Here is a 23,417-nt window from a genome sequence, read left to right on the forward strand (position 1 = left end):
ATCAGCTATAAATGCTAATTTTAGCCCTGGAACAGAGCCTAGTGGCTAAGAGAGCCTTATGACTGATACCACCACAACTTTGGTATATGTACCATGCAGTTAAAAAAGGAAATATCTTCAGTCTGGTGACCCTTTTAAATTTAGTATTATAAGTTAGATAGTAAGTATGATAAAACACTCAAAACCTAAGAAAGCTCCACTCTCACCTGCAAAATGAAGTGCTAAGTCTCGATACAGTTCTCTACTCATGTTTTGAAACTCAGCCTCCTGCCACACTTTCCCATCAGGTGTTCGAATCTTGGTCTCTGAAGGATTGAAGCCTAATATACAACCAACAATACAGAACATTCTTATCAAAGTTGCATTGGAAGTTTTGTTATACCCTATGAAATACAACATACTACAACATTCACTCCTTTAAAGTGTACAACTCCATGGTTTTTAGTTATTCACAAAGTTATGCAACTATCACTGCTATCTAACTCCAGAGCACTTCATCACCCTGAAAAGAAACCCTGTACCCATTAGCAGTCACTCCCCACACACTTCCTCTACTCCTTGGCAACTTCTAATCTATTTCTATCTTTATGGATTTGCCTATTCTGGACATTTCATATAAATAGAATCACATAATATGTAGCCTTTCGTGTCTGGCTTCTTTGACTTAACATTTTGTTTTCAAAGTTCATCCATCTTAAAACATGTATCAAAGCTTTATTTCTTTTTACTGTTGAATGATATTCCATTGTACGGATATATCAACATTTGTTTTTCCATTCACTAGCTGATGGACATTTGGGTTGTTTCTACTTTTTGGCTATTATTGATAATATTACTATAAACATTCATGTATAAGTATGTGCGTGTATGTATGTTTTCAATTCCCTTGGGTATCATACCTAGGAGTAGAATTGCTGGGTCATACTGTAACTCTATGTTTAACTTTTTGAGGAACTGCCCAACTGTTTCCTAAAGGAGCTGCACCATTTTACATTCTCACCAGCAATGTATGAGGGTTCCAATTTCTCTATATCTTCACCAGCACTTGTTATCCTCTGTCTTTTTTATTACAGCCATTCTAGTAAGTATGAAATGGTATCTCATTGTGATTTTGATGTGCATTTCCCTATAACTAATGATGCAGAACAGCTTTATAAGCTTTTAAAACAGGAATGCATAATTAGCTACCACATAATATATTAACAAATACTGTTTGGAAAAAGTAAGCTTCAGTGAGATAAAGCAATACACACTTGTTCAAAAAGACTAGAAATGGGTAAGTACTAAATTAAATGCTAAAAGAATGTTGATCATACATCATGGATTTCAGAGATACAAACTACCCTTCTCGAGACTAGAGGGAAACAACATTACTCATTCTTTGAATACAGGCATTAACTGCTACCATCTAATATGGTTTTGCCTATGGCCAAATGGACAAGCTTCTGTCCACATAGGCAAAATGCACTCAAAGTGTGAAAAATAGGTCTTTATAACATACATGTTCAAATTCTCAACAAACATTACATGTGTGCTATTTCCTAGGAATCACCATTCTAATGTCCTACTTTAAATTTATCGCTATTCTTAAAGAAATACACTGAACTTAGAATGCTGTTTTGCAAAATAATAAAATAATGAATATGGATGATAATCAGAGCAGCAAAATGATTTATACTTTCAAATGGGCTCAACTTACCAAACAACTGCCAATAAATATTTTGTAAAATTAAATCAGTGTAAAGAATAGAGTCAAAAATTGGTGAAAGCACATTAGAGGTGTTAGATAAAATGTACTAGTAAATTAATTACATGTCTAACAGAAAACAATCTATTCAGCTCTTAGGAACGATAGCATAAGCTTAATTTTACCTGGCATTTGGGTCGTGGGGCCCAAAACTATGTCGATACCTTCATAAAGAAAAAGTTTATAAACTATAGTTTGTAACAAGAAAGTGTGGCAATTCCATGCAAATCTATCTCCCTCCCCTATTCTCTCTCTCTGTATTCAACTCTACCATTTTTTCCCTCCTCACTTCTTTAGGAAACATTTATCTCTATAGAAACCTTTCTTTATATTTGCATCTTTAAGTTAACTTTAAGAAGATTTCAATATCTACATCAGTTTCTCTTTCTGTTCCCCAGTCTTTATTTCCACTATTTGTCTACAAATTTTTCTTATTAGTTAAAATTTACTGAATAGAATAAAAGTTATACTGTGGATTTACTTGTGTCCAAGATACTGTACTAAGCTCTGAAATAATAGGGATGCCCAATACAAGCTCTTAAACTTCTTAGGCATTTACACCAGAAAGAAAAAGATATGGAAACAACTAGATATAGGACAAGAAAGAATCACATAAACACCACTGTGTTTACTACCTCAAATTTTAAACACACACACACAAAGGAAAAGCCAAAGTTAGAATGGATTTCATATGCTAACAACTATATAAAAGGACAAGAAAATAAACACACACCACATACACACTCTCTCTCTCTTTGTGTATAAAAAGTTATCTCTGGAAAAATACACAAATTTTTGATACAAGTAACCTCCAGAAAGGGGACCAGGTAGCTGGAGCACAAGAGTGACAGAGCTTTTCAAGGTATACCCTTTTCATCTTTTGAATTATGAATCAAGTGAATCCATTAATTTCATTTAAACAAATTTAAGCAAATGTCACTTTAGAATACAGTATATTAAGACACTTTTAATATACACTGACAAAAAAATTGGCAGAAAAACAATTCTTCACTGTTGGAAAAAATAAATCCATTGCTCAGGACATTGGAAACCAAATTCTGTCATGATTTCTGAAATGTATGCTACATTTCATAAGTTAACCTCCCAGAAGTTGTATTCATAATGTATTTTAATATGAAAACTAATCTGTTAAAAATGAGTAAGTAAAAAGGAGATATGAAATCCAGTCACCAACTCAAAAGAAAGTTGTATTTAACATTTTCACTCTGGTTCTTTAGGTTGTTTTTTTCTTTTTTAATTTTTAGATTTAAAAAAATTATTAAATAAAATACAGATTCAAATTGACCATTTTAACTTTGCCTTAGTGGAGTAACTTGAGCAATTTCAGAACCTTGACTTTTAGAATGAAAAGACCTTAAGTGTACAATGTGCATTTAATAAGTCTGACATAAGTATAGACAATGTTTTGGATAATCACTATCTCAGAACCCACAAGAACACTTTGATCCCACCATTTGCTATTTGTTCTATCAACAAATCCTACATGGCACACAAATTACTACAAGGCTATGAAAGAATTTTAAGGGAGCTGCCCATAAGTTTATCACAAATTATCTAGAATAAAATGTTAATCATCCATCTTTTATCTAATTTATAATAAATATCACTAGCAAAACATAATAAGCAAAACAAAATGAAACTGGTAATTGTTCAAACTGTTAAAATTAACAGAAGAAACAAATCTTGGCAATATTTTGATCTTCACACATTTATCTAGAAAAACTGAACTTGAAAAAAACATCCACAAAGAAAGGCCAGAATGGCATAAGTTTTAGTGATAAAAGTCACATAGAGTAACTTGATCAATGAATCAACTCTTTATTAAAAACTTTACATGGATGATCTTGTGAAAATAATTTCAGGAACATAAAAATGCAGACTTCTTAAAACCACCATATATAAAAACTGGAGTTGGCTGAAGACAGAAATTCTCTCTGAAAAACATCTTCTCAATGAAAAGCTATCAATGGTGGTATAAATATGATTTAAATATTTCTTTTCTTAAACATGGGAGAAAAACCCTAACGTCAAAACTCAAAGGTTAAAATAAAAGGATCAAAATGTCGGTGCTATATGCATAGAACTATAAAACACTGATTAAGGAAATTAAAGATGATTTAAAGAAATCAAAAAATATCCATGCTCTTGTATTGGGAGAATTAATATTGTTAAAATGGCCATACTACCCAAAGCAATCTACAGATTTAATGTGATCCCTATCAAATTTTTCACAGAACTAGAACAAATCATACTAAAATTTATATGAAATAACAAAAGACCCAGAATTGCCAAAGCAATACTGAAGAAAAAGAACAAAGTTGAAGGAATAACCTTTTCAGACTTCAGACAATACTACAGAGCTACAGTAATCAAAACAGCATGGTATTGGCTTAAAAACAGACATATGGATTAATGGAACAGAACAGAGAGCCCAGAAATAAACCCACACACAGTCAACTAATTTTTGACAAAGGAGGCAAGAACATACAATGGGGAAAAGACAGTCTTCAACAACTGGTGCTGGGAAAGCTGGACAGCCACATGTAAAGCCACAATGAAATCAGAACACTCCCTCACACCATACACAAAAATAAACTCAAAATGGCTTAAAGACTTAAATAAGACAAGACACTATAAACCTCTCAAAAAAAAACACAGGCAAAACAGTCTCTGCCATAAATCTCAGCAATGTTCTCCTAGGGCAGTCTACCCAGGCAATAGAAATAAAAGCAAAAATAATCAAAACTTATAAGCTTTTGCACAGCAAAGGAAACCATAAGCAAAACAAAAAGACAACCTACAGAATGGGAGAAAATATTTACAAATGATGTGACAGACAAGGGCTTAATCTCCAGAACATACAAACAGCTCATATAACTCAACAACAAAAAATAAACAACCAAATCCAAAAATGGGCAGAAGACCTAAATAAGTATTTCTCCAATGAAGACATACAAATGGCCAATAGGCACTTGAAAAAATGCTCAATATCACTAATTATCAGAGAAATGCAAATCAAAACTATAATGAGGTATATCACCTCACACCAGTCAGAATGGCCATCATTAAAAAGTGCACAAACAATAAATGCTGGAGAGGCTGTGGAGAAAAGGGAACCTTCCTATACTGTTGGTGGGAATGTAATTTGGTGCAACCATTATGGAAAACAGTATGGAGATTCCTTAAAAAACTAAAAATAGACTTACCATATGATCCAGCAATCCCACTCCTGGGTATATATCCAGAGGAAACTAATTCAAAAAGATACACACACCCTAATGTTCATAAGCAGCACTATTTACAATATCGAAGAAAGCAACCTAAATGTCTATCAACAGAGATGACTGGAAAAAGAAGCTGTGATATATTTATAAAATGGAATACTACTCAGCCATGAAAAAGAATAAATTAATGCCCTCTGGAGCAACATGGATGGACTTGAAGATTGTCATACTAAATGAAGTAGGCCAGAAAGAGAAAGAAAAATACCATATGATATCACTTATATGTGGAATCTAAAAAAAATGACATAAATGAACTTATTTACCAAACAGAACCAGACTCACAGACACAGAAAACAAACTTGTGGTTACCAGTGGGGGGAAGGGGGTGAGAAGGGATAAATTGGGAGTTTGAGATTTGCAAATACTAATTACTATATACAAAATAGGTAAACAACAAGGTTCTGTATAGCACAGGGTATCCTGTAACAACCTATAATGAAAAAGAATATGAAAAGGAACAAATATACATATATATACACACATATACATACATAACTGAGTCACTATGCTATACGCTAGAAATTAACACAACACTGAAAACCAACTATACCTCAATTTAAAAAAATAATAAAAATAAAGTATACAGGGAAAAAAATTGTCGGTGCCAAAGTATTTTTTGTTTGTTTTGCTTTTCTGTTTTTTTTTCTTTTTTCATACTTTTTATTTATTTTTTCAGTGGAGGTACTGAGGATTGAACCCAGGACTTGTGCATGCTAAATATATGCTCTACCACTGAGCTATACCCTTCCCCAATGTTAAAATATTCTGTAACCAAATATTAACTGGCATTGACTGAATTACTTTTCAACATTACTTTTGAAAGAATTCCTAATAACAATCCAAATATAATGGCTGATTAAGAGCAATATTCTTTCCGTTCTCTGAAAATTGTACTAATTTCTGTTTTCTCTTTTGTTCAACTTGTTAAATGTTCACATAGTGGTCCTCAAACTATAAGAATCTCCTGAAGGGACTTGTTAAAAATTCCAACTCCAGAGTCTATCTCCATAGAAATTCTGATTTAGGTCCAGTGTAGGATCCAGGAATCTGCATTTTTAATTTGTACCCTGAATTAATTTCATATGCATTTAATTTGAGACTCACACCTTGTTCTAAAGATGATCTTCTGTACTCAAATATATCCTAGGGAGAAAAGTGGACAAGGAGGCAGGAATAAAGAAAAAAATACAAAGACTGATTACATACCTTTATATGCTGGAGCAGGTGGTGCTGCTGCTACTTTCCTGACTTTTGCAGTCACTGAGTTATCAACATTAACAACCATTACTGGATGGTCAATATGACCCAGATTTTGGCCCCGCCCATTTGTTTCTTCTGAGTGTTCCCACTGTTTCCTAATCCGCTCTTTGAGTTTTTCCAGTTTGACATCATGTTGTCGCCGCTTTAGGATATCTAATCTTTGGGAATTACAAGTACTAGTAGAAGACGGAGAAGAGTCAGTTAGCCGCAACACTTTTGGATCAATATCATGGCCCATGTTATTCAGAAAAGCCTTCAAATTGTTCTCATTTCCTTTTGCTCTATTAGGCTTTTCTTCCTCAGTTCTCATAGGAGCTGCCATCTTAATCAAACATTCAGAATTTTGCAATGCATCAATTGTTGGCCGATCATTTAAAAACCTAACAACTGTATCATTGATGACAGATGATTGGGAGCTCTCAAAATCACAGCAACGTATATTCCGATCCTCTCGATTGCATATTATCCGGTTCCCACTCTCAGGCTTCTCTTCATTAACATCCACACAATACACATGCTTTGACTCTAAATGGCTGGGACTTATATTAGAAGGTGTGCCATGGACTTCCCTGTTATTAAAAAACAATAAGCTTTGAATAAAGAGTACAAAAACCAGTCATACAAACTAAATGGAGAACTCTAAGCTAATATTAGAGAACTAAAAAATACCTAGAAATTCCAGTAGGCTAAAAATAACAAAATAACCATTACTAATATTAAAACTCAATGCTCAGTGCCCCATGTGTATCAAGTTAGATGGCAAATAATCTAAATCATAATCTGTATATTAAAAAATAAGAAATATGCAAAAAATGCATGGAGAGATCTCCTAAAGAGCCTCAGAAAAGAGGATTACAATCTAAGTTTAGATACTCACTTTACGTCTATTACCAAAATGTACATTTTACTTCTCCATGAAATCTTAAGTATGAGAAAAAAAGTTCTCAAATACTGGCATTTCATATGTATAACTTCTAAATAATGTACCAAGTTAACAAATAGATTGGGAGTAGAAATAAAGTGGAAATACAATAAATATCTTCTTCCAAATAAATGTGGTTAGTGAAGTTAAACCTCTCTGAACTACAGATAACTTTCTTGGCAGGTTCAAATTATGTAAAGCATATCTAGAAACTTCAAAGTCAGCAAAGATGACTGGGCATGGCCAAAGAACCTATCACAAAATCCATAATCTCTATTCATAAAAACACAAGCAAAAATCTTCCTTCAAAGACTATTTTTATTTTACACATTATTCTAATAAGTTATGTTTTAAGAACAGAGGCAGTTTATCAAAAGAGCAGTTAATGAAGACAAGCCTCAGCAGTAAGAAGAGCACATGAAAAAATACTCAAAATTATAAAAGCAGACATAACAACAATCTGGACCTGCAATGTGTGAAAGAGCAGACATTAGCCACATGTGGTAACTGAACGCTTGAATGTGGCTAGTCCAAACTGAGATGTACTATAATGCAAATTATATACTGGATTCTAAAGATTTAACACAAAAAATAAATGAATAAAGAATATAAAAATCTTTGTGTATGTGATTACCAAAAATGTTTAAATGACATGTATGTGGCTCACATTAATGATTCTATTGCGTAACAATGATCTAGATGTTTCATGTGTAGGCATAAAACTCTGATACCACAAAAATTCTTAGGGCCATGACTCTTTAACAGCATACTGTGGTAACCGTGTTTATCATGAGTGCATGAGTATGCACATTTTTCTAAGGAGACAGTCTACAGTTTTCATCAGATTCTCATTGGGGTCCATGACCCAAAAAATACTGGACCCTGTTCTAAGTGGTTGATTATTAAACAAGATAGGGGCTGAGAATTAAGTTCTGTAGCTTAAGATCTGTAGAATCTGAGAATTAAGTTCTGTAGCTTCCACTACAGATTAAGGCTAAATTCAATTATTTTCACTATCTTGACCAGATTGCAACAATTCACTGTCAAAGTGATTAAAGTCTAAAATTAGTACATGCAGAGAATAAAATAAAGCATAAAATGGCAGGTTTCATATCATGCCTCAATCTTAAAATGGAAGGACAATTGACCAAAAAAAAAAAGTAACTTCATACAGTCTTTCATTCACTCACTCATTAAATATATACTCAACCTGTATAATGGTGTTCGCTATACAATTCTTTCAACTTTTCTGTAAATATGAAAACTTTCATGATAAAATATTGGGAAAAATATTTATGGAATACTTAGCAAATAGGCATTAAGATAATGCTTTGAGAATAAGACAGATTTACAGCCTTACATAAACTAATGTAATGGGTAGAGACGTAATCAAAATAGAATGCAACATGAAAATGCTCTAACAGAGGAAGTTAAGAGTATTATGGGAGCACACAGAGGAAGGGTAATAAGCTGGGGAATGAAGATGGGTAGAAATGTTTCATACAGAAGGTAATAAAAGTTTTAAGTGATAAACGGAGTTGGCTAGGTGAAGGGTGTTTTGTTCACAGCAATCCTATGAGTACTTTTTTCTTTTCTTAAAAGATACATAATTTACACAATTTTAAATATGAGGTGTATTCTTTGCAGGAAAAACAATAGAATATAAACAGTAATTCAGTTTCAATTCTGAGAATGATTATGTTTCTAGGCATCTCATTATTCTTCGAATTTTTCCTTCCTCCTTTTTCTAACCTATGAATTTTTACCCAGATTAAGTCCCTGGTCTTTTCTCTATATTTTCACCATTTTATCACTTCAACACTAGTGACAACTCCCAAATTTATATTCGCAGCCCTGACCTTTCCACACACATTCCTACCCAAATTTCCAAATGCCTACTCAATATTTTCACCTAGATATTTCAAAATTACATCAAATTGAATATATTGAAAATTGAATTTATAATCCAACTCCATCATCCAAATTCTTTATCTCAAATTTGAGAGTATAAACATACGCCCAGTACTACCACGCACCATCATTAAACTCCTTGATTTATTGACACTTTAAAATACTGAAAATGCTTATAAATGAAACAAATAAATATAAAATCTAGTGTTCATTACTTTTACTATTTGCTATTCCAAGAGTGTGAACATATTATTACCATTAGTAAAATGTCCTTCAAATATCCACTGGCAACAAAGTAAAACAATAAACCAACTCGTATCCTCAAGAAGAAAGGTTTTTGGGTAACTAATTAATGTTACCAAAAAAAAAAAAAAAAGAAGAAGAAGAAGATAAACTAAGCTAACAATACTTATTATGTAGAATACCCAATCTGAAATACTAAGGGAAAAAAAGCCACACTTCCAAAGAGTGAATAATTTGTAGGAAACATTACAATGATGGTGGCCTGGGCAAATATTACTACTTCTTCTCTCCAAGTATTTAAATAATCTGTAAAAGAGTAGAAAGTCAGCATTTCATAATATAAAAGATTTTGCTTTACCTTCTTAGAAAATGAAAAAGGTAGTAATAATAATAGATCCAGAGTGCTATGGAAAACTGGGAAAGTAAACTATGATCTTACTGTAGATACTTCAGGCTAACTCTATTTGATAATTTTTTTAAACAACACTAACCTGTAAGAAACTAAAGGTTCACGAAACTCCACACGATTAATTTTCTTTACATTACTCTCCAGGGTGGTAGCTCTGAGAGGACTACGAGATTTCTCTTTTCGTGTTTTAGAAGATTTGGAAGAGGGGGCATTAACCCCAGAATCATCCAGGTATCTACCATCTGAAGAGAAAGGAAATTTATGAAAATATGATAGAAAACATGATTGTCTGAATTTGGCTAGTATTTAAGAAAATAACTTAGGTATATATTATTACTGGCACCTCTACTTAGAGGTTATGCAAACAAATGGAAAAAAATGGAGGTTTAAATCATTACAGTAACTCAATCTATAGAGAAAGACTGTAATATGAGCAAACAATGCAAAATAAAATTATACCTATAAAATTCTTTTTTGTCAAAAGCTCTCATTCACTTAAAAAAAGAAGTATCAGATAAAACCTAACAGACAGATTTATTTTTTTAAAATCAATTTCAGTAGAAAGTACTAACCTGCAGGGGGTAGCCCACTAATTATAATTAAATATACAAAAGGTAATCAAAGAAAATATTCACAGTGTCAATTAATGATGGTATCTGTAGAACAGATATTCCAATTTTGATTTTAAACTCCAACAAAAAATATATATCTTAAGTCAATTAAATTTCAAAGTGATATTATCTGTGAATTAAAAAAAAATAAAATAAAAACATCTATAACCGCAAAGGCTCAAAATCAAATTCTCACTAAAAACAAATGAAAACTCACTGTCAAAGGTGATGCAGTGATGCTAACATCACTGGTCAAAAGATGGTAAAAATATCATTTACAGGCACTGAATATAAGGCTGCTTCAAATTACTCAGATCCAAGAAAAAAAAAAAACACTAAATGCTGGTGAGGTCTATAGCCTCTGACAAAAGAGCAAGCAAATGCATGGGACTATAAGAAATTAAGACAAAACATTAAAAACTTATATTTAACATATTTATATCTTTGGAAGCAATCTCATACATACCTTTTCTACTTATTTTTCTGGTAGCACTTGCAGAAGATTTCTTGGTATCCATGACAGAATCAAACACAGCTGTACTCGTAGGAGCTACTTCTAATTTGTTTTCAATGTGCCTCAGCTAAAGTTTAAACACCATCAAGACAAGCAGGTTAATTCTGTAAATAAACCAGCTACCACTGATTTACTTAGTTATTTAAAACTATATTGTCTAACCAAAGTAGAAAAAACTCAGGAATGCTTTATTTTAATAAAAAAAATAAGTTTTTCCATTATTTACTACTTCAGCTATTTTAACAACTGGCTCAGTGCTGCCCAAATCTGGACATGTAAATCAGAAAGATTCTGAAGAATATCGAAGAGTTTCTATTTGTTCTGTTGACCCATTTTTTTAATTGTTGAGTTTTTTAAAAGCTGTAAATTTTCTGACGCTGTATGTTGCATATCATTGTGCTACATATTTTGTGCAATTTCTATGTATTTTGTGCATTTTACATGCAAAAATGAGGAAAGAATGATTCAAACAGACTGAAATTTAGGCCTACACAAACAGCCACAACTTTTTACAGTTTTATGTCTATAAAGTAAGTTTCACAATAAGAACAAAATTCAAAAGGTAGAATTCAGGTTTCTGTACACTTTACAATTTAAGTCAACTTTTGATATAAGCACCAATGTTCTCAATGATTTTAAAAAGTATTTTCCCCTAAAAAGCAGAGTATTACATGCTTACAGGAGAAAACTGGGAGAAAACAGAAAAGGTAGGAAAAAATAAGATTAAAATCATCAAAACTTCACCACATAGAGATAAAAACTTTGTGTAAAATTCTGATTTATCTTCTTCTGGATTTCTGCAGTGCATGTACTAACAAAATTGGAACAATCCTTTATATATTAATAATTCTGTATCAGGCATTTCACCCAATTTATATTATGAGCCACTTCCGTCCCTAAAAATTCTTTTTAAAAACCCAACAGGCTTGTTTTGTTTTGTTTTGTTTTGAAAAACAACTATTAACAGTTCAACTCTAAATTAGTTTGGGGATAAAAACTATTCTTACAATATAGATATATAACGCTCATGTAGAAGAGACAGAATATATATTGATTGCTGTATTCATGGAGCTAAAATTTGACTGTGCATTATGACCAAATTTAGGTTATAGTACCTTTTCCAGATTGATTTTTAAGCCAGTTAAAAAGATTAAGTGACAGAAAATATATTCAAACAGTAAAGAAATAAGTCATTCAAATTCAGATAGAATACAAAAGAAAACAAACAAACAAGAAATAAATATATTAGAAGAATAATTTCCGAGAGAGAGAGAGAAAGGAAAAAAGGAAGAAAGAAAGAAAGAAAGAAAGAGGAAAGGGTCTCCCTTTGTAGGAGATATGCATCACTTGTCAAATTTGTATTCCTAAACTCCAGACAAGACTGAACAGAACACAAATGAGAACAGTTGCCCATAGGCATTCTTCTTCAGCAGTGCTAAGAGAAAATACTCTGTTACTGCCACCAAAAAAGAAAAGATGTTATAGACACCAAAAAAGAAGACGTAATTCACAGTCCATTCAAGAAGCTATTTCTTTCATTTCCTGACTCGGAGCCTTCTACAGACAGAGCCCCACATTATCAAATACATTGTTTAAAAATTTCATTTCAACATACCAAATGAGCAAATTTATTAAAGAATAAATAGCACAAATTATTTTAATTTTTATATGCCATAGTGTTAATGCTCCTGATATTTAAAGCAGTGTCTTAATTATTGCTTTACTATTTAATAGTCGTCATTAATGTTCATTTTGTTAACATATGGTTTATAATTTCTTACCAAAATGTTTAACTTTATTTTATCAAAAAAGCACTATAGAAAAAAAAGTTTAATCTATTCAATCGTAACAGGAAATCAATTTTAAACCAGAAATAAATAAATGAAAGCTGTAACTACTTACAGCAGCCTTGGTCTGAGAAAGTGCATCCCATGGTGTGGTTACATCTGCTAGACAACATTGGTATTTACTGAATTAGAATCTCTGAAGTGTACCTTGGAATCTGCATTTTAATAAACTCCCAAATGTACTCAAAAGTTTGAGAATCACTTTACTAGGCAGAACTATTCCCCAGCAAGTGCATTATTAAACTGAGCAAAAACACGGTTCTTCTCTCATTCTGCAAAGCAGAGCTTCCCAATACATGGTTTAGAGCTGTATCGCACACTGACCCCGTTAGTCCTTAGGAAACCTGGACTAATCCCCCACCCCCATCTCCATTAGACATCTCTAGCAATAAGCAGTATCCTCCTTTTATCCCCATGAGCTGAACAAATACAAAATTTAGTATTGTGTTGTATTTCACATTATGACATGAAAAGATTAGAAAACTACTACAGACTTCAATCTACCAGTAGAAAAAAGGTAACATCTATTTAGTCTTTAAGATAACTGCTCTTCGAAGAGTGTAAGTCCATTTATTTCCCTTAAGTCATCCTTCTCTAGGATAAATATTTTCATTTCATCCAAATGCTCCTCATGTGATGTGATTTCCAGATCCCTCACAAACCCAATAATCTTGCTCTAGACGTACTCCAGTTTGTCAGTGTCCCTCAAAAACTATCACGCCCTAAATTAAAGTTACCTGATACATCATTTAAAAAAAAAGTTCAATGAGACTATTATTTTTGTTATCTGTGCACTGTAGGTCTATAACTATATTAGGAGCTACATAATACCATTTATTGATGTTAAGTTAGAATTTGTAAGATATTGTATATAACTAATTTTACATTTACTGATTCTTTTTTTAAAAGGATGTTTTCCTTTACAGAACAGTTTATACTGTTGGTTGCCTTTGAAGGTAAGGTACTTTGTGCATTTAAAACAAAACTGAATTTTAAAATTTATCTACTTGTCAAAGCACATGTACAATTTCTACTTACTGACTAGCCCAGAATTTTATGCACATGACCTAAATACAGCATTAAGTTCAGTATATAAAAAAAAATCATACCTTGAACAGTATTCGTGATTTGAGAGCTCCTTGGATTTAGTAAAGGCACCTCTTTTGATTTGCTGCTCCTCATCCTGCCAATTTACCTGCAATCACATCATCAGCATTCACTGAAAATCAGTATTACAATATCAGTAAAGAAAATGCCCTGATGTATCTTGCCTTTAGTGAAGGCCAGAAAAGAAACTTTGCCATCTCTAAAAGTATCATTATATCCTCTTAAGAGTTCCTGATAATCTAGTAACTTTATTTTTGCTTAGAAAACTAAACCATTGAAAATTATATCATGATCACCTCACAAGAACTAGGATGGCTACTATCAAAAAAAACACAACAAAAAACAAATGTTGATGAAGATGTGGAGAAATTGGAACTCTTGTGCACTGTTTATGAGAAAGTAAAATGGTACAACTGCTGTGGAAAACAGCATGGCAGTTTCTCAAAAAATTAAAAATAAAATTATATGATCCAGAAGAACTGAAAGTAGTATCTTGAAGATATATTTGTATATTCATAGTCACAGCATTGTTCACAACAGTCAAAAGATAAAAGCAACCAAAGTATCCATCAACAGATGCTAAAAAATGGTTAAGATGGTAAATTTTATATTTTACCACAAAAAATTATAGAAAGAAAAAATACCATGACTCACAAAGATCATGATCTACTTATGCTGACTAAACAGCTAGATGACAAAATTCTGTTTTAAGAGTCACATAACAACACAAAAAGTTTGCAAAATATAGGAGAGGAAAACTCATCTCTGCTCCAAAATCCTTACACTATTATTAAGATATTATGCATAATCCCTTCTGTTCTACTGTTTTTACTGCAATCACTATAATTTCAATTTTGTGTCCCACTTAACCACTGGATATCTGTAATGATTTGAGAACACATCCAAAAATTATTTGATACTCGTTTCTTCGAGAAGCAGAGCTTAATCTTCCTCTCATTGAATGTAGGCTGGACTTAGTGGTTCACTTTTAACAAACCAAATGTGTGGAAGTGACACTGTATGACTTTCAAGACTAAGTCATAAAAGGCAATGCTTATTCTCTCTCTCACTTAAGGATCCAGCTGCCATGTCATGAGGACAGTCAAGCAGCCCTATGAAGAGGTCCATGTGGCAAAAAACTCAGGTTTCCTGCCTACAGCCAATGTGACAACTATTTGGGAAGTGAAGTTACATAGCAGTAGATTACCAATACAGAATTACACCTCATTTTCTCTAAATAACACTGAAATGAACACATTCATGTATGTGAATTTTTGCTCATTTGGATTATATATCTAGAAAAGGAGATCTACAAAGCATGTTAAAACTGAACTAAAGAATGTACAGAACATGCTGCTCTTTAGAGCCAATGTTGAATTGTTTTCCAAGTTACAATAATATGAGCCCATCAGTTTCATTAATGTATTTTAATATTGAGCATTATCTATACTTTTTACTTTTCTTGATTATTAATGAATATTGATTATATTCCCATTAGGGAAGAAAATCATTGCTTCAATTTGAATTCAGTAGACTGCTAGCAGGACTAAACATTCTGTCATAGATCTTAATCTTAGTTCTTCATTTATGAATTATCTTTTCTTGACCTTTATCCACTTACCTACCAGAATATTACAGCTTTTCTTATCAATTTGATGAGTTCTTACACTATAAATATATTAAACCTTTGTCATATCTGATAAAAATAATTTTCTTCAAAAGTTGTCTGTAAAGGTGATTCAATATAGTGAATACTGAAGATCCCAATTTAAATTTAAGAAAAGGAAAAGCCTACTTACTAAGTCCAAACATGTAAAACTAAAGGCATAATTAATGTCTAAGATAGTTATTTTCACCTACAGTAAATAATCCTGGTTTATAAATTTCTTAGAAAAAAACTTGCAAAGTGTTCTAAAAACAAAATTTTCATACAGTATACAATATGGCTCTAAGAAAAGTCAACCTAGGTTTTTAAAAATAGACAGGAATCGTAGAAAAGCTAAAATCAACAAATATGCCAATCGCTTAAAATTTTTCCAACCATAAAAACTTTAATCAGAGCTGCCAAAACATTCAAAAAATTAACTCACTTTACTCTCCTTCTCATAAAGATACTTTCAGTATAGCCAAATGTCAGTGATAAATAAACAAATATGAGTTATTCTATATTACTAAATAAAACCTGTCACTGATTTGACAAAAGTTTTCTTTGGTCAGCCTTCTCTCCACTTTAAAACTGAAATACATGCTAATATATATAATAAAATTTTCTAATGATTAGGAGCTAATGCTGATAAGGTTGAGACAGGATAGGTAAGTAAAAAGAAGGAAGAATCTACCTGCTTCAAAATAAAAATGCTATTATTAATTAATCATCTTCAAATGCAAATGACTAAATATTAGGAGTGTGACATTTACATAAAATTTCATCCTGCAAATATATTATATTCACCATTTAACAAGAATGAAATAATTACAACTACATACAACCAGATAACTGAATATCACAAACATGTTAAATGAAGAATGCCAGAAACAAGTGTATATGCTATATATTTCCATTTTATAAAGTATCAAACAAGCAAAAGTAGGAGTTACAAGTGAGGATAGTCACTACATATGTTTTCTGGGGGAAGGATGACTGGAATTGGAGCAATGAAGGGTTTCTGAAGTACTAATAATATTGTGTACTGATTTTGGTGCTGATTTTACAGGTTTGTTCAAGTTTATGAGACCTCATCAAACTGTACTCTTATATACTTTATCAATGTATATTTTACTTCAGTTAGAAGTATTTTTAGGTAACTTTGAATAATTATACCTTGGTTTAGATTTATAATTATAGTTTCAATTCAGTTCTATAATGAATTAAAGCATCTCAATTTTTCAATAATCTCCTCTTCAAAATCCCTGGTTATGCCCAATAAGTGAGTGCTATTAACAGAATGTATTTAAGTAGGTCTATTTTTTATGTAAGTATATATAGTATATATAAATCACCATTTTCCATAAAAATGGAAAAAAGAATTATTGTGGAAAAAGTACAAAGGAAAAATCTCTTCATAGAAAGAAGAGAATCTAATCTGTGAAAACTCAATCTTCCATGGTTCCATACACATTTTAGGATTACTTGCTGTAGTTGTCAAAATGCCATGGGTATTTGGATAGGAACTGCACTGAATCTGTAGATTGTTTTGGGTAGTATGGACTTTTTTTTAACAATATTAATTCTTCCAATCCATGAACATGATATATGTTTCCATTTATTTGCTCTGTCTTCAGTTTCTTTCACCACTGTTTTATAGTTTTCAGCATATGGGTCTTTCATTTCTGGGTTAAATTTATTCCTAGGTATTTTATTATTTTTGATGTAACTGTAAATGGGATTGTTTTCTTAATTTTTCTTTCTGATAGTTCATTATTAGTATATAGAAATGCAACAGATTTCTGTATATTAATTTTGTATCCTGCAACTTTCCTGAATTCACTTATTAGGCCTAATAATTTTTTGGAGGAGCCTTTAAGGTTTTCTATGCATATGTAGTACCACATCATCTGCAAATAGTAACAGTTTTATTTCTTCCCTTCCAATCTGGATGCGTTTTTTCTCTTTCTTGTCCAATTTCTGTGGCTAGAACTTCCACTACTATGTGAATAAAAGTGACAGGAGTGGACATCTTTATCTTGTTCCTGATCTTAAAGGAAAAGCTTTTAGCTTTTCAGTGTCAGCTATGATGTTAGCTGTGGGCTTGTCACATATAGCCTTTATTATGTTAAGGTATATTCCCTCTATACCCATTTTGTTGAGAGTTTTTATCATTAATGGATGTTGAATTTTGTCAAATGCTTTTTCTGCATCTATTGAGATGATCATGTGATTTTCATCTTTCATTTTATTAATGTCGTGTATCATGTTGATTGATTTGCTGATATTGAACTATCCTTGCATCTCTGGAATAAAGTCCACTTGATCATGGTATGATACTCAATGTATTCTTTAATTAGGCTTACTTATATTTTGTTGAAGATTTTACATCTATGGCCATCAGCAATACTGGCAATGCAATCTTTTTTTTTCTTTCTGTAGTGTCTTTGTCTGATTTTGGTATCAGGGTAATACTAGTCTTGCAGAATGAGTTTGAAAGCATTCCTTCTTCTTCAATTTTTCTGGAATAGTTTGAGAAGGAAAACGCTTCTTTAAATGTTTAATGGAATTCCCCTGTGAAGTCATCTGGTCCTGGACTTTCATTTGTTGGGAGTTTTTTTTATTACTGACTCAATTTCATTGTTAGTAATTAGTCTGTTCAGATTTTCTTTTTCTTTCTGGTTCCATTCCTAAGCATCATCTATTTTAGCTCCTTCTTCCCAGGCAATCTCACTCATTTTCATGGTGTCAACTACTTTCTAGATGTCATCATATTTGTGTCTTGGATTATTCTTCGAGCTCTGGACCCAAGTTTTCAGTCTATTTGATGGTGTATCTCCAAGTCCCACTGATACTTCAAACATTTCACGCTCAGAACCAGATTCTTTATCTTCTATCTTCAAAATTGTTCCTCCTTCTTGTTCTCTTAGCAAATGGGATTACCATGCATCCAGCTCATCTCTGACATTCCTGCCTCTTCCTCACTCCATTATTTACTGAGTTACCAACTCAATACTAACTTAAAGATGTTCTCTGTTATGATATATAAAACACGCCTCCATAAAGCTGCTGAAAAACAAATTTAAGACATTTCTCTAATTCCCTCCCTCTCTTCCCCTTGCCTCTGTTGGAGCATCATTTTTAGCCTAAACAATGGTAAAAAGCTTCCTAAATTATTCTGCTCCTTATTGATTCTCCATATCAAAGTTATCTTTCTAAAACAGAACCTAGCAACTCTGCTTTTATAACTCTCCAATGACAGAGAGAGAAGCAAGATGGTGGAGTAGAAGGATGCTTGTAGCTCACCCTCTCCCACAAATACACCAAAACTCACATCTACAGACCCACTCAGCCAACCAGAGCACCTGCCAAACTCTGACAGAACATCGATCTCTTCAAAAGATAAAGACGCCAAAAATCTGGTAGGAGAAAAGGAAAAAAGAAAGAAGAAAAAGCAAAACAGCATGGGACTGGTCCCACGGGGAGGGAGAGGCAAAGGAGGACTAACGCTCATTGCCTGGGTCTCTCCACTCCAACAGAGAGGTCAGCAGGACAGAGTGTGAGCCTCTGAGGCTCGGATCTGTACAGAGAACCCCTTGACTGACAGAACTAAGTTAAACGGGCTCAAAGGGTCCCTGTGACACCCAGCCCGAGATGCGAGATGGCAGCTGGGGGCCGGGACACGCTGCCCGAGCCGGGCGGAGGACTGGGCGGCTGCACTGAGACAGCCCGAGGGGACTGCAGGGGGCCGTGTGCCGTGGCTGGGAGGGGACACAGAGCAGAACCACCTCGGTTCCCCATAAATTGCAAAAAAAAAGCAAAGCAACATGGCTGGTGTGCCCTGGGGGGACAGGCGCCATAGCCTTTATCTCCTCAGACCCATAGCGCCATTACTGGAGATTCTCGTGAGAAGAGAGGTGGGGCACAGCCATAGCCGCAATCTCCTCCTGTGCGCACGCCTGGGTAGGGGCGGGGCCAAGACCTAAATCCACACCCGGAGGTTCCCCGAACTCCTGGGCAGGACTGAGACTTGTTTAAAGCCCAAGGTAGATAGGATCTTTCTGCCCTGGCACCTCAGAGAACTCACACCCTCAAGACAAACAAGCAGCTGATATTTGGCATGGAGCAGGGGCAGGACTGTTCCGCAGCCTTCCCTGAGCACACCTACAGGGCGCCGACCTGAGGTCGAGAGGGCAGTTGCACAAAGCAGCGAAGTGACCGGTGCTGGGAGAGGGCGGGTGGCCACCCGCCTTCCTGGCAGGAACGCAACACCTGACCACGATGCTGGGAGGGGGCACGATCCACCCATCTGCCTCGCCCAAGTGCAGCACCTGACTGCGACATCAGGAGGGGGAGTGACCCGCCTGCTCACTGATACCAGAGAGATATGAGCAATATGAAGAAGCAGAGGAACCACTCCTAATTAAAAGATCAAGAGAAATCCCCTGAAAGCATGATCAAGGAAATAGACATTGATGGCCTACTAGATCAAGATTTCAAAAAGGACTGATCAAAGTACTGAAGGAACTAAAAGAAATAGTGTTTAGAGATATAAAATAATGTCAAAAATGAAATAGAAGCTATAAAGAACCAAGTAGTTAGTAAACTCATTTGCTGAGATGAGAGCTGACCTAAAGGCTGTACAAAGCAGGCTAGATAATGCAGAGGAACGAATAAGTGACCTAGAAGACAGGACAACAGAAAGCATCCAATCAGAACAGATGAGAGAAAAACAAATAAAAAACAATGAAAACAATATGAGGGACCTATGGGATAATATAAAGCATGCCAATCTACGCATAATAGGGGTTCCAGAAGGGGAAGAAAGAACACAAGGAGATTGAAAAGGTATTTGAAGAAATCATGACTGAAAACTTCCCAAACCTAAAGAAGGAATCAGATATCCAAGTACAGGAGGCTCAGAGGGTTCCAAACAGGAAGAACCCAAACAGACCCACACCAAGACATAGCATAATCAAGATGGCCATAGTCAAGGATAGAGAAATGATTCTAAAGGCAGCAAGAGAAAAACAAAGAGTTATAAGGGAACCCCCATAAGGCTCTCAGCTGATTTCTCTACACAAACACTACAGGCCAGAAGGGACTGGCCATATATATTCAAAGTCCTGCATGAAAAAAACATGCAGCCTAGGATACTCTGTCCAATAAGGCTATCCTTTAGAATAGAAGGAGAGATAAAGAACTTCACAGACAATCAAAAGCTAAAAGAGTTTAGCAACACTAAACCCATGCTAAAAGAAATACTGACAGGTCTAGTCTATACAGAAAAGCAGCAGGATGCTACAAAAAATGAGAAACTCATAACTGGAAAGATGATAACTACCATGAATTACAAATAGAATAAACACAAAATTGTAAATGAAGACATCTAAATTATTAAAAGTGGGAGAGGGAAGCAAGGAAAGCCACTGTGGAAAACAGTATGGAGATTCCTCAAAAGACTAGGAATAGACTTACCATATGACCTAGGAATCCCGCTCCTGGGCTTGTATCCAGAAGGAACCCTACTTCAAAATGACACCTGCACCCCAGTATTCATAGCAGCACTATTTACAATAGCCAAGACATGGAAACAGCCTAAATGTCCATTGACAAATGACTAGATAAAGAAGATGTGGTATAATACAATGGAATACTATTCAGCGATAAAAATGACAACATGATGCCATTTGCAGCAACATGGATGTTGCTGGAGAATGTCATTCCAAGTGAAATTAGCCAAAAAGAGAAAGAAAAATACCATATGAGATCACTCATATGTGGAAACTAAAAAAAAAAAAAAAAAAAAAAAAAAAGAACATAAATACAAAACAGGAACAGACTCATAGACATAGAATACAAACTTATAGTTGCCAAGGGGCGGGGGGAGGGACAGACTGGGATTTTAAAATGTAGAATAGATAAACAAGATTATACTGTATAGCACAGGGAAATATATACAAGATCTCGTGGTAGCTCACAGTGAAAACAAAATGCAATATATGTATGAATATATGTATGTTCATGTATAACTGAAAAATTGTGCTCTACATTGCAATTTGACACAACACTGTAAAATGATTATTACTCAATAAAAAAATGTTAAAAAAAATAAAATAAAATGACTCTCCAATGACCATCATCTATGGGATAAAGTTCCAAATCCCTTAGCATGACATAAGTTGGAACCCTCCACTACCTTAATTTGGTCTTACCCCTTGCTATTGCCACTGTATATCAATTGTTCCTGCTATACCTAGAGTGCATTCTCTGAACATTCAGAAACTTTCATTATCTCCACATCTTCTTTTCCTACATTTTCCCTGGGAGTAATACTCTTCAGGGCCAAACTCTAATGTCCTCTCCTATAAATCTTTCCCAGACTGACCCTTAACAGAATTACTGCTTCATCTGTTTCCCATAGCACTCTGTTCACTTTTTATAGCCCTTATCACCTCCCTCTCCCTCTCTCTCACACACATACACATTCATTCATTTACCCAATGAATATTCATTGGGCACTTAATGCTCACAATCTAGTGAGAGGAGACACACATATAAACAAATAGAAACAGAAAAGAATAAAAAGGAGTCAAAGGCAGAGCTGCCAGTGAAAGGACAGATAGGGAAAGGAGTGGAGTAATTAACAGAAGTGACAAGCAACATGATCACAGAAGCAGAAAAAGTGGTTAAAAAGCCAGGCTGGGAAACTATTCATACGAAAGGAAGAGGAACACAATGAACACGCATCGCTAGGCCAGAAAGCTACGGGGGGTAAAGAAATGGGAAACAAGGGAATGGAATTCATATACCATTTTGCAAATAGCCTGTAACAATATATGGTAAAAATAAACTACAAAGCACACAAACACAAAAGTATAAGTGACCTTGCTAATGATAAAAGGGTAAAGAAGAGGGATACACAGGTGGCCAAATAATAAGTTAAATGTATGATTCCACGGAAACAATGTGAGTCATTTGATAAAAGCACATGATCATTAATGTGCAATGATCAGAAGACTGGAGCAAAAGACAATGCTATTACTCTGCTATAACCAAGTAAAAGCCTTATTATGATTAGGCCAAAAAAATAGTGTACAAACTATACTGGAGGTTCATTTATTCATTCTCTGGACATGAATAAAGTAATGAGTAGTTTAATTGGAACAAGAAAATACTGCCATCGATATTCACTGAACAGCAGAAACTACACAGAAAAAGGACATTTCTCCCAGCTACTAGACCCATGGTTTCAACCTCACACACACAAAAAAATCTTAGTGTTTCTTAGAGGTGGGTGGTACAGCCCCAGCTGAATGGATTTTTTTTGTGAAAACTCCTAGAGAGGTGCCACTGCTAACTATCAAGTTACAATTTGGCAAACACATCTGCCTTTTTGAGAATTCTGTGTCTACTGGCAATCAAGTTCCCTGATTCTGGAAGTATGATGGTATCACTGAGTACCCAACCTCAACAGACTTGAACTCTATCTGAGCTATACTGAAACTCAAGATACAAGTCTCCAAAGGACAGCAAGAAGCCAGAATCCTAACATGGAAGCTGAAATGACTGGAATTAGAAATCTAGGCCCACTGTCCTACATCATATTCAATTAATTCAATCGGGAAATAGTACATTCCTTCTCCTAAAACCCATACCATATCATTCCTTCTCCTAAAATCTCAAAGGTAAAAGTGAATTAAGAGGGGCAGGTGGGGTTCCTAATACTTCTTTTTTCTCTATTATCATTTCTGGTTCTTTCATTCACTAGTACAGTCTCACTTAAGAAAATCTGCTTAAAATTATAGAAACATTTATATTCATTCCTTAAAAAACAAATATGGCATATTCTCTTCAAATAGTAACAGTGTATTTTTCTGTTTTCCCATTCATCTA

At 34.1% G+C, this 23,417-nt stretch overlaps 1 protein-coding gene across 2 annotated transcripts in view; it reads right to left on the reverse strand.

Annotated features, from left to right (window-relative positions):
• Window positions 1–23,417, reverse strand: part of CEP350 (centrosomal protein 350) — a 118,355-nt gene that overhangs the window by 83,245 nt on the left and 11,693 nt on the right. The window contains exons 2-7 of one of the 2 annotated variants that reach the window (XM_072946011.1): window positions 13,879–13,964; window positions 12,825–12,868; window positions 10,875–10,989; window positions 9,880–10,039; window positions 6,259–6,881; window positions 207–320 (exon numbers count right to left, since the gene is read on the reverse strand). In XM_072946011.1, coding sequence (XP_072802112.1) covers window positions 207–320; window positions 6,259–6,881; window positions 9,880–10,039; window positions 10,875–10,989; window positions 12,825–12,868; window positions 13,879–13,951 — 1,129 coding nt within the window. In that variant the 5' untranslated portion in view covers window positions 13,952–13,964. Of the gene's footprint in view, window positions 1–206; window positions 321–6,258; window positions 6,882–9,879; window positions 10,040–10,874; window positions 10,990–12,824; window positions 12,872–13,878; window positions 13,965–23,417 lie in introns of both variants that reach the window. The other variant, XM_015245676.3, reaches the window with a different exon arrangement.

The sequence above is a fragment of the Vicugna pacos genome, chromosome 21, assembly GCF_048564905.1.
Source record: "Vicugna pacos chromosome 21, VicPac4, whole genome shotgun sequence".
NCBI classification, from domain to species: Eukaryota; Metazoa; Chordata; class Mammalia; order Artiodactyla; family Camelidae; genus Vicugna; species Vicugna pacos.